Source organism: Arvicanthis niloticus, chromosome 6 (genome assembly GCF_011762505.2).
Source record: "Arvicanthis niloticus isolate mArvNil1 chromosome 6, mArvNil1.pat.X, whole genome shotgun sequence".
Classification (NCBI taxonomy): Eukaryota; Metazoa; Chordata; class Mammalia; order Rodentia; family Muridae; genus Arvicanthis; species Arvicanthis niloticus.
Genome location: NC_047663.1, coordinates 55,574,217 through 55,586,562, shown reverse-complemented (window position 1 = coordinate 55,586,562; position 12,346 = coordinate 55,574,217). Strand labels below are relative to the sequence as shown.

At 42.2% G+C, this 12,346-nt stretch overlaps 1 protein-coding gene across 1 annotated transcript in view; it reads right to left on the bottom strand.

Annotated features, from left to right (window-relative positions):
* Positions 1 to 3,378, bottom strand: part of Dnah9 (dynein axonemal heavy chain 9) — a 315,133-nt gene extending 311,755 nt beyond the window's left edge. The window contains exon 1 of the mRNA XM_076935264.1: positions 2,935 to 3,378. Within this exon, the coding sequence (XP_076791379.1) occupies positions 2,935 to 3,345 (411 nt within the window). The 5' untranslated portion in view covers positions 3,346 to 3,378. The remainder of the gene's footprint in view (positions 1 to 2,934) is intronic.
* Between the last annotated feature and the right edge of the window lie 8,968 nt (positions 3,379 to 12,346).

The window sequence follows — 12,346 nt, the reverse complement described above, 5'->3', positions numbered from 1 at the left end:
CCCAGGGGTGGCATCACCCACAGTGAACTGGACCCTCCCACATCAACCAGAAATCAAGAAAATGACCCATAGTTATACCCACAGGCCAATATGATGGAGATAATTGGAAAAATGTGTTATAGAGCATAATATAACAAAACAAACAAAAAATCTGTTGTATGTGACAACAAGAAGAACCATGAGGGCATTGGCTAAGTGAAATGACCCAGTGGATCCTCATTGGATAAGTGAAATGAGCGAGTGGATTCTCATTGGCCTCATGAAATGACCCAGTGGATCCTCATTGGCTAAGTGAAATGATATAATGATAATGGTGCTGCTGCCTCTCAGGCTGGACAAGGCACAAATGCACTGTTGTGGCTGAGGAACATTGGAAAGACAATGGATTGAGGTCCCAGTCATGTGCAGAGTGAAGTCCTCAGGATATGGGTTGCAGGGATGGAGGTATGCAGGAAGCTGAAAAAGCAGAAGCACTGGTCAGAGAGAGGGCTGGATCACAAAGTGGTGAGGACAGGAGGAGAAAGACTCAGGGAACCCAGAGGCCATGTGATTGGAGGACCTTTTGATTGTTGAAATGATTGTTAAGTCAGGAGAAACATTGAAACCCACAAAGAGACAAAACTACGTGACTCCATTTACAGGTGCATAGGTACATGCAGACTAGAGGAGTTGAATTCAGGATGACAAACTGGAGAACGCTGCTTGGCAAGTGTGAGGACAGGGACATGGGTGTTTTGGGTGAGTGTCCTTTCAATCCTGCTGTGTAGGGGAGGCCTGGAGCTGTGTCATACTAGGTGTTTGTGCCTCACAACATTGTATTGTATGGTTAGGAACTCCTGAGGATGGATGTTGTTGGGTTTTTTTTAAAATAAAAATAATATTTTAAAGAGTATTCTCTATCAGTATTTCACTGTTTAAATGCTCCATAATCCATTCATTTACTCCTTAGCTGAATATTTTTATCTTCACTATAAATTAAAAAAAAAACACATGGGTTTTGTGCTACATACCTGTACTCTTATCCCTTTGGGGGGGGGGGAAGTGGAAGGATCAGAAGTTAAAGGTCATCCTTAACTACATAGCAAGTTAGAGCCTAGCCTGGGCTACATAAGACTCTGTCTCAAAAAAAAAAAAAAAAAAAAAAAAAAAAGAAAGAAAAGAGAGAAAATCTCTTAAATTATCTATTTTATGTATATATGTGTGGTCTATGTGCCTGTATGCCCCATGTGTGTAGGTTTCCACAGAACACAGAAGGTGTCAGATCTCCTAGAGCTGGAGTTTCAGGCTGCTGCGAGCTTTCTGACTTGGGTACTGTGAACCACACTCTGCTCCTGTGGAAGCGTGCTTCTATAAGCTCGAAGTCATCTCTCCAGCTCCTAAAGTAACTTTTGATTTCTAGACTGGATTTCCTTACTGATTGTGTAGTCCCGAGTTGTGCTCAGCCCTCTACATATACTACTTTGTGTCTATCTCTAAGCCTTTAAAAATCATTTTTTAAGGCTACATATCTCTGTGTGCCTATATAAGTGTATATGTACATATGACTTCAGATAGCCATAGAGTTTAGAAGAGGGCATCAAATCTCCCAGAGCTGGAGTTACAGATGGTGTGAGCTTCCTGATATAGATCTTTTGCAAGCTCAATATGTGCCCTCACTGCTTCTCGCTGATCAGAAGTCAATACAACACTAAAACCAAGGCAGCATCTGAAACTCCATGGATATGTCTTTCCATCATCCTTTACCAGGGGAAAATGACCTACAGATGCACTTCTGTACAGATGGTATCCAAATATAATACCGTAACAAGACTATTCAATTTAAAATTATTAAAGAATTTAATGCTAGCCCAGCTTCCCTAGACCCTGAGGGCTTGCCCACCCATCATATTCCTCCTTGGAATTCCCCCTTCCACAGTAACTAGGGAGCTAACATCAGATGTAGCAAGGAGCAGCCATGTCCTGGCCTTACCACTAGGGTCAAGTTTTAGGTAAGACAGCCTCGCTGTCTTCAGTTTTAAATATTTTGAATGCATGATCTGATGCATGTGTTTGGGAAGCATTTCATGGATGGAAACCATTTTTTATTTCTGTGTCATTTCCAGGGCACTAAGCACACAAAACATCACACAGCTAGTATCTGCACACACTAATTTCACAACTACCTGGATCTAGAGAGGGCCAGCCTCCAGAAGCACGTGTTCGCAACTAGCAGGAAAGTTTTCTTCCTTTGGGAAGGTTTAAGGGGTTCAAGAATCTCACCTAGCTACCCTTGTGAAAATCCTCCGAACTCTGAAGGCCCAGAGGCTCCATCCAAGTCTCTTTTCCCAGAGGTGGGACGGACTCTTCACAATGCCTGCTGGCCATTTCCAAAAGGATACTCAACTGTTGCTGGCACAGGGCAGTTTCATTAATGTTTGCATGGTAAATGAATGACATGAAAATCAAAACCAAACCGCCTCCTTCTAAACTTCTTTGCAAAGGTAGATAGTGTTTAAAGCAGTGCAACTCCTCTTCATCCAGCAGACCCACTTTAACTCGAAATTCACCATTTTCTTGTCCTCGGCCCTTGCTTGCTGCCAGGACTTCACACTATGGCTTCCTCTTGAGCCAAAACCCCTGACCCAAGGCTGGTTCTTATTGTGGCCTGGCTTTCACCCAGATGTATCCGCAGCTGGCACCCTACAGATAACCAGGGTTTTGATTTACTGGCAGCTCCGCCCTTCCACTCCCTCCCAGGCTATGCTCCAACCTCAGCCCTCTTCCTTCCAGACTCCACCCTTGGCCCAGGCCCTCCGCCTGTGGTCCCGCCTACGTACCCTCCTTCTGCAGCGTCGCCCCACCTCTTTGGCTTTGACTCCGCCCCTCATGCACACGCCCCTCTCTCCCCCTTAGGCTTCAGCCTCTGCTAGCAAGGGGCCATCCACCCACCCTCACCTCTGAGAGCAGCGGGGCCAGGTGCTCAAGTGGCACCGCGGGCAGGTCACCGCAGAGCACCGTGCCGCGGAGGCTGTGATTTCCCGGAGGCTCGGACCTGGTGCGCAAGAAAAAAAGTCCCTTGGCACGAGCCTGGCTAGGCTCCGGTCCTGCGTCCAGACCGGGTCTCACGACCAGGCCCCCGGGCCCGGACTGAACCACCAGCAGCGGCCACGGATCCGAGGCAACATGGTGATCCAGGAAGGCTTGCAGCAGCCGACCCGCCTCGGGTGTGCCTGCGCAGCGCTCCCAGGTGCCAGCAGCTGGACGCAGGCTCCGAGCCACAAAAGTCCCCAGGAGCCGCAGCCTCGGGTCTCCAGGCTCCTCGTCCCCAGACTCCGCCAGCGCTGCCTGCTCCTCGGCGCCGGGCATCGCGCGTTGCCAGCTGCAGCGTCCGTTTCCCTAGCGACGAGGATGCCAGGCCCTCCCGCCTCTGCTCTCCTTATATTGGGCACTGGACTCTAGCTCCGCCCCACTAAGTTAATAAGGTAGGCAGGGGCTGGGAAGGGGCGGGGTCGCGTCGTTGTTGCTGGGAAACTGGTGGAGGCTCTAGGCTGGTCTAGTAGACTAGACTTGAAATGAAGCCTGCAAGGCAAAGGCTTGCGTGGGATTCTTTTGTCTAAGGCCAGTTTAAAGTCTTCATACACAAACTGACGCCTCCATACACAAACTGCATAGTTCTCTTACCCTGTCCAAATATATAATTTAAAAAGTTAATCCCAGTGCCAAATATAATACCATGAATGTAAGAAAGTTGAATGCATTTCTTTTTTCCAAGATAACAACTCAAATTCTTTCGGAGAATGTTGTTGGATAGAAATTTTTTTTTCCCTTCAAATTATGAGCTTACAGAGACTTGCGACCTGTTGGTGACATGGGACTTAATTGTTTCATTGTTTCATTTAACTTTGGAATTAAGTAGGTATATGTGACTAGTCATCACTTCGGATGTCTCCTTTTCAGACATTTATAATAAATTATTGCAAAAACTATTCTCCAGTACCTTGCTCTGCCTGCACCTTCATTTACCAAAAGGGCAACTCTACTGGGCCCATGTGATTCCATGGAAGTGACCCGAGGTCAATTCTTAAATGTACTGAAGCACTTGTAAATATGCAGCATGCTCTTCCCTTCTGACCTGGAAAATTATCACTCCTCATAGATTCAATCCTTCTCCACGGTCAGAATCAACCGCTTGGGTCTTTGTACGCATGTGTGAATGAAGGTGAAGGTGTGTGCATACCAAGGAAAAGGACACTCAGCAAGAGGCCTGTGGGGCTGCAGGAATCTCCTGTCTGCCCCTCCACTCTGATTGTATTACCTCCCAGGGACTTCGGGGTTTCTTAGTAAGGTGAATGCTTACAACAGACTTCAAGGAATATTAACTGAGTGGCACTTATCAATGGCAGCTTGGCTTAATAAGACTCCTCCCGCCCCCAACACACACACCAACTCCGCTCCGGGACAACACCAGTGCCTGGAAGCAGAAATAATTAATTGATTTCTCAATAACTGGGACCCAGGGGTTCTGTGATGAAAACGTTTGCATTAGAAAATGGATCTTTGTGTCTATAAAGAGTGTTTTATCATTGCTGCATTAAACAAGTGGGGCAATTACAAAGAAAGGGGCAAAATGAATCTGATAATTGATATTTCCTAAATGACATTGGGGAAAATAGAAACGTTGGAGGATTCTTACATATTTTAATTCTTTCCTTCCCTCCTTTCTTCCTAGCTTGCCTCCTTCCACCCTCCTTCCCTTCCTCTCTTCTTCCTTCCCATAAGGAGTGGTCATGGCCATTTTGGGTGGCAGATCTCCAATGTGTTAATCTGCTTATGTTTTATAGAGAGAGTAAACTCATTTACTTCCTATGGGCCTTTCAAATAAAATTTGTGCCCCTCTCACCCTGGCTTTGTTTCCACTTTATCCTGTTTGTTCTCATACCCCGACATATATAAAAACTGGGTGAATGGTGGGACAGGAGGATGTGGATAGGAAAACTTACTTTGCAAGCACAAGGGCCAGAGTTCAACCTCCCTAGGGCCTATACTACAGCTTTGCATAGCTGTGCCTACCTGTCATCCTTCTCTTAGTGGGCTGGGACAGGTGGATCCTAAGAGCCCCTTGGCTAGTTAGCCAGCAGTGAACTTCTGATCCACTGAGAGAAATAGGGCAGAGAGCCATAGAGAAAAATGCACTCTGCCCTGGTATGGGGCATATGTGCACATATAAGTCTGTATGTGCACACATGTGATATACACAGAGAGAATGAGTTCCTGAAGATAATCTGCCTAAAGCGAACACCACCATCTGTTTTTGTTTCTCTATCACACATCTGTTCATTTTAGATGTTGATTTTTTTTTTTAGAATTACTTGATAGGTCTTATTAAAAACAATTGATTTTTAAAAATATATATTGAATGAGAAACTACTCCCAAATCTAGCAGCTTAAAATACTGGTTAAAAACACTTAACCCAGACATTTTGCAGTGGGTGAGGATTTTGACATTAGCTTGTCTTGATGGTTGTGGATTAGGATCTTTCGTGATGTTGAAGATAAAATAGCTCCCATTAGGAGCTCCATCAATCATCTGAAAGCTTGAGCAGGCTTGGAGTGCTACCTGCAAGATGGCACACTCTCCAAACTGGCAGGTCAAGGTTGAATGCTGACAGGAGGCAATTTTTTTTTTTTTAAATCCATGGCCTCTTTGGCTTTAATTGCTAGTGTGTGTGTGTGTGTGTGTGTGTGTGTGTGTGTGTGTGTGTGTATGTTCCTAAGTACATACATACAACATGCTCACTCTAGACATTACTTGCCTGTATATATATTTTAGGGCTGGCCATTTGGTATTGGATAACCAGTTGCTGGTTTGCGTCCTTGGGGAAGACAGTTTCTCCTGCTCTCAATAAGTATTTGCCTGTAGTTCTTTGTCTAGGGTTGAGGCCTTGTGAGCTTTCCACATTAGCATGTATATTGTTATTGTCCTTGTTCAGGTATGGGTTTTACTTTAACCATTTTATGCTAGATAAAACTATATCAGAAGGTGGGAAAGTTTACTTTATTTCATGGAAATGCTCATTGTTTTTATTTATAAAATGATAATCAAATATTACAATAAAAATAAATAAATATGTCTAGAACAGTTGCTCATGCCTATAATCCCTGCACGTGGATACTAAGGGAGAGTAAGCACAGCCAAGGCCCAGACTTATCTGCGATACATAGTAAGGTCCTGTGTCAAATAAATATAAATAAATTACATATCAAGTATGGGGTATCTGCTTGAAACCTCAACACTTAATAATAGAGACCAGAGGACCAGTAAGTCATTGTCCTTGGCTTCATAAAGCATTTCAGCCACGTTGTGCTATATGAGATTATATCAAAAGGTGGGGAAGTTCACTCTATTTCATGGAAATGCTCATTGTTTTATTTATAAAATCATAATCAAATACCCTAGAAATTAAACCTCATAATCGAGTGTGTTACAAGTGGTATCTTTGTTATCCAGTCTAGTAGGCTTTGTCTCTTGTGTGCTTCTTGACTTTGTTCAACCCAGTTGATTCATGGATGGGGAAGCATTTCATCTTTTGGCTTTATAACAAGTACTCTTCTTTTTTCTCCTTCCCATGTAACCACTTCTTGTTAGTCTCCTTGACTTCCTCCCCTGTTTCTGTCCCTTCAACATTGCCGTCATCTGTCTAATGCCCTCTCTCTTCTCAATTTCCACTATCTCCTTGCATAAACTTGTTCATCCAAAGCAACAAGTCTTCCCTTTAGTCAAATAGTGCATGAGTATGCGCGCACACACACACACACACACACACACACACACACACACACAACCAGCCCACATTTAGGTAAGGTATTGTATTTTGGATGAATGCTTCTTATCCCATCAAACTGAGGCAGAGTAGAAAGGGAAATTTAAGTGGATGTAGGAAGAGAAAATGAACCCTTTATACCAGAGATTTGGTTTAACTCTCTCTAAGCAAAGGACTATAATCTCTTTTCTTAAAAAAAAAAAAAAAAAAAAATCACAAATAATATATTAAACCATATTTACAGTCAAAATATATATCTTAACATGTCTTAAATCCTTTGAATTTTTGACCTATTTTTATCTTATTTGCCTGTACAACTATGCTATGAGTTCCATAAGCCACCTCATAATATTATTTATTAAAATTGCTTTGGTGAAAATAAGTGTGGTGGTATGAATGAGAATGTCCCCATAGGCTCAGGCATTTGAATGCTTGGCCCCTAGCTGTTGGAACTGTTTGGAAAAGATAGGAAGCATGGCCTTGTTGGAGTAAGTGTGGTCTTGGTGGAGGAAGTGTATCAATGGTGGTGGGTTTCAAAAGCCCATGCTAAGCCCAGTCTCTTTCTCTGCCAGTCTGCTAATCTGCCTGACTTCCTGTCTGCCTGCCTGTGTATTAGGATATAAGCTCTGAGACCCAAGACTGCCTACCAACTGCCATGCTTTCTGCCATGATGATAATGGACTAACCTCTAAAACTGTAAGCAAGCTGCCCCCAATTAAATGCTCTCTTTTATAAGAGTTACCTTGGTCATGGTGTTTCTCCATAGCAGTAGAACAGTAACCAAGACAGAAGTTGATGCCAGGGACTGGTATTGATGTAACAGGACTGACCATATTGTTTGGAGGAATATGGAAGACTTTGAGACTGTGAGTTAGGGAGCAGTGGAATGCTGTAAACTGGGCTTAATAAGCCATCGTAGTAGGAACATAAAAACAGTAGTGTTGAAATGCAATGTGGATTGTTGTTGAGAACCACTGTGCCCCATGCTTGGGGGCCAAAATGTCGCGGACCACTCTGCCCCACATTAGGCGCCAAAATGTCGGGGACCGGTCTATCAATGTTGGAACCTGTACTGCCAAAAGCCTTGGGGGCTAAGTTGTTAAAGCCCGTACTGCCCCAAGCTGCTCAGTCCGTGGGTTGGGGTTCAGCAAGAGAGTGAGTGAGGACAGACTAGAGGAATGGAGACCAGACAGAGTGTGATTCGATCCCATTTATTCTTCAGTCTTCTTCTTCTCTCCAAGTCCCTAGTTCCTAGTACCAAGTCTCAAGTCCTTCTCCTAGTTCTAGTTGCTAGTCTCTTTCCCAGTTCCAAGTTCTAAGTTCTTCTTCCAAGTCTTAAGTCTCGAGTACTAATGTCTAATCCTAGTTGCCTGTCTAGAGTCTCAAGTGCCTACTAATTTCTTCTGTCTGCCTCACCTTTTATATGTCTCACTTCTAAGCCATGCCTTTAAGTCACGCCTTTAAGTCTCACACCTTTAAGTCTCACACACCCAAGGGAAGATCCTGGGTATCTAAAACAAGATGTTATCAGAGTGTGCTCAGATGTTGTAGGCTGTTGTAAACAAGTCTCTTGTCAGGGTATATGGCTCAAGATGGCTGCAAGGATGATAGCCACCTTCTGTCAGCTCCCCAAAGATTGTGGAGACCCAACTCAGAGGTTTCCATGGGGAAGAATACTTAGCAACTGGCCTAGAGACAATTATGATATTTTGGCAAAGAATGTGGCTGCTTGTACCCTTGTCCTAAAATATATGCCTGAGGCTAAATTGAAGAGTCAATGTCATTGGAAAAGGAAAATTCAAGACAACCTAGTGTTGCTGTGTCCCTTGGTCACTAGTAGTCACTCTTATGCAGACCTACAATGACAAAGAGCAAGCAGGGCAAAAAGAAATACAAAATGTACAGCTTGAGGAGAAAAGGAGTACCAGGAAATATAATGTTGGAGCCAAGTCCTGTGACCGAGGAGATAAAATGAAGAAAGGGCTGATTCGAAATGAAACAAAGGGAGCCCCCTCAAGACAAGCCTCAACGATGCTAAGCTTCCTTTATGAAAAATACGTAAAGGAAATCATCAACAACAGAAAGCAGTGCAAATGCAATTTAATGAAAATGGGGCATTTTCCAGCTTTGACAAGTAGGACTTGATAGCTTCCATTATGTGGTTCCAGCTTTAGAGTCAAGAAGAATATAGGAAATGCAGTGTGAAATCATCCCCCATGGTTAAAGAAAGCCACTGAGGCCTGTATTGTGGCAGGGAAGTCCCTGCATGGAGATCCGGAAAAGGCCATTGTATGAATCTACAAGGGTGAACCCTGGTTTATGTTGGAGCCCTTGAGATATGGAGGATGTCAGAGCTGAGGGATACCTGTCAAAAAGAGCTCTATACTGGGTGTGGAGCAATCACAAGATGAGAGTTGCCGTCAGAAAAACAAGAAGAGAAGAACCATCTAAATCCTTTGCTATCATATATAGAGATACAGGATTTCAAATTTGTCATGTTGGGTTTTGCTCTTGCTTTGGCATAGTGTTTCTCTTCTTCACTTTGGAATAATAATGCATATTCAGTACCTTTGTATGTTGAAAATATGTGATTTGCATTTTTGGTTTGGTCTTTATATGGGGTTACAGTTAAGAGATTCCCTTGAGTCTCAGAAGAGACCTTTGAGCAGTTTTGAGACTGTGGAAGACTTTTGGGGACTACATAAATTTTGAATTGTGATATGGTTACAAGCCTATGGGGCTCAGGAAGTGGGATGTGGTGGTTTGAATGAGAACAGTCCCCATAGGCTTATATCTTTGAACATTTAGTCACTAGTTAGTGAAACTTTTTGAGAAGGATTAGGAGGCTATGACCCTAAGATGTGGGCATAGACATCATGAGAGAGTCATGTTTATGTAGCATTACAATGTTTATGTATACAATATTGGGGATTTTAAAGTTACATTTCTCAAAGGATATGATTTAGAGCACTGTCTAAAGATCAAGTATTTAAGTGAAGATTAGAAGTTTAAAACATATGAGTTGGTTTAATTATTGCTTTCATCAATATATTTAATGAATTTTGGTTATTTCACCAACCATTGCTGCAAAGGTTATTTTTAATTGTCAAGTTAACACAACCTTGAAGAGAAGAAAACCTCAATGAAGGGTGTCTATATTGAGTGGACCTAAGGTCATGTCCATGGAGAATTTTCTCAGTTAAGTTCATTAAGCTCCGGACTACTGTGGGTAGCACCACTAACTAGGCAGAGGGTACGGAACTGTCTAAGAGTGGAGAAATCAAGCAGAACACAAACAATCAAGTGAGACACATGCACTCATCTTCCTCTCCTCCTAACTATAGATATAATGTGACTACCTGAAATTCCCTCCTTGAGTTCCACACAGTGATGGACTATAATGTGGAATTATAAGCTACAATAATCCCTTCTAAAGATATAATAAGCAAATCATTTCAATAAAGGCTTAAAGTTAAAAATGTGTGAGCCTTAGGTTATTTTCTGTCATAGCAACAGAAATCAAAGTAAACATTTGCCTCCTCTCATACCCTCCAACTCCTGCTGAGTACTCTTCTTTGCAAGCAGTCTTCCTCCTACCACCATGTCTTTTGCATTTTGTTTGCATGAGTATGGGTGTAGGGTTATTTACTGTCACACAGGTGACTTATGAGTGACCACACAACTGAAGAAAATGACTCTTCTTACCCCACAGCCATTAATGTCCATGGTGCAATGTTGACAGAGTCCATCTTGTGCATGCATCATTGAGGTTACCATGACTGCAAGGAATTTATGAGTTCAATGGTCATATGCTGTTTCAGTGTCAACACTCTTCTCCAACTCCTAGTCAGACATTCTTTTTGCTTCTTCTGTTTTTAATATCTGCTCTGTCTTGGGGGAGGGGTGATATAGATGTGCTGTTTAGAGCTGAGCAGCCAACAGTCAGATATTCTCAGCATTTTTGACCAATATAGAGCGTGTGCTTTAACCATTATCTACTGCAGATGGAAGCTTCTGTGACCAATGCTGAAATCAAAACTAAGCTAAGTATAAACAGACAGTTAGAAGGTAATTTGACATATGTCCTCTTAGGAAAAGACAAGTACTAGGTGCTTCATTAAGGCCCATAACTTCACGGCCATGGACTGTTGACTAGATGTTTAGTGTCTTAAGTAGAGCAGGCCTCAGATCCAAACAAAAAGTGTTTGGTTTCTCCCTTAACAATCATTCTATTATTGTGCCAGTGGGTGTGTCATTCCTGGTAGGTTGATATTGTAGTTCACAGGGCTCACTGATGAATAAGACTGTTGGTGACTTTTCTCTCCAGCAGTGTGGAACATTATGAAAGATAGGTAGCAGGGAAGAAGCTCAGTCCAACTTCATTTCTCTACAACATACAATTATAGCATGTGGTGTATTTATCTACCAATGGGCAGCTAAGAGGAACGACAATAACCTGTTTTCCTTTAGAGGCCTCTGGAACCTCCAGCAACTCAGGGAAGCATTACACACCTGGAACTGGAATTTTATTTATAAACATATGAATTATTGGAACAGTATCATATACCCATGCAGTATACCCCCATTCAAAGTATTTAAAAATTATATTTTAATTGGATTTAAAATGTTAAGCTTTTGTTAAACTTTTTCATATATCTTTACGTTAATCCTCTCTTTTAATCCATTTATGACCCCATTGCCTACCCTTGTCCCTCATTAAACCTTTCCAACCCCACCTCTGCTTTTGAATCATTGATGTTCTATGCTCTCCCTATTAAGGGCTATTCATTTTTGTCCCTTCCTCTAACAACCCCTCTCTAGCTTCATGCCTTCTACCTGTACAACAAAGTAAACCTGCAAATTTAAGTATGTGAAGCTTGGATCCACATATGAGCTAATGTGCTGTATTTGTCTTTCTGGGCCTGGCTTAATTCACTATACCTATTGTGAGTATATTCGTTTTCAGTTCCATTCATTTTCCTGCAAATTTCATCTCACTTTCATTGTACACAGAATTCCACTGTGTATTCCTCATAGTCCTGATTTACTTCCCTCACTGTGGTGCAGCAGTGGGCAGAGATATGCAAGTATCTCTGTAGTAGGATACAGAAACAATTGGGCATATGCTCAATAGTGATGTAACTGAGTCACATTGTCATTCTTTCCATTTGAGAAAGATACACAGCATAACACAGTAGCTGAACTATTTTACAGTTCAACATCAAACACATGTTCTCCTTTCTCTATGTCCTCACTAGTATTTGTATTTCTCATGAGGGCTGTTATGCCTGGAATGAGGTAGAACCCCAAAATCATTTTAAGTTGCATTTCTCTGATAGCTAATGATGTTGAATAGTTTAAAAATGTTTGTTAGTTATTTGTATTTCTCTTTTATAAACTCTGTTCATTTCTATAGTCTATGTTGGGTTAAGTTATTTTACTGATTTTTTTTATTTTTGAATTTCCTTGTATAGTCTAGATATTAATCCTCCCTCAGATATATAACTAGTGAAGATTTTCCCCCATTCTGTAGGCTGCTTTTTCGG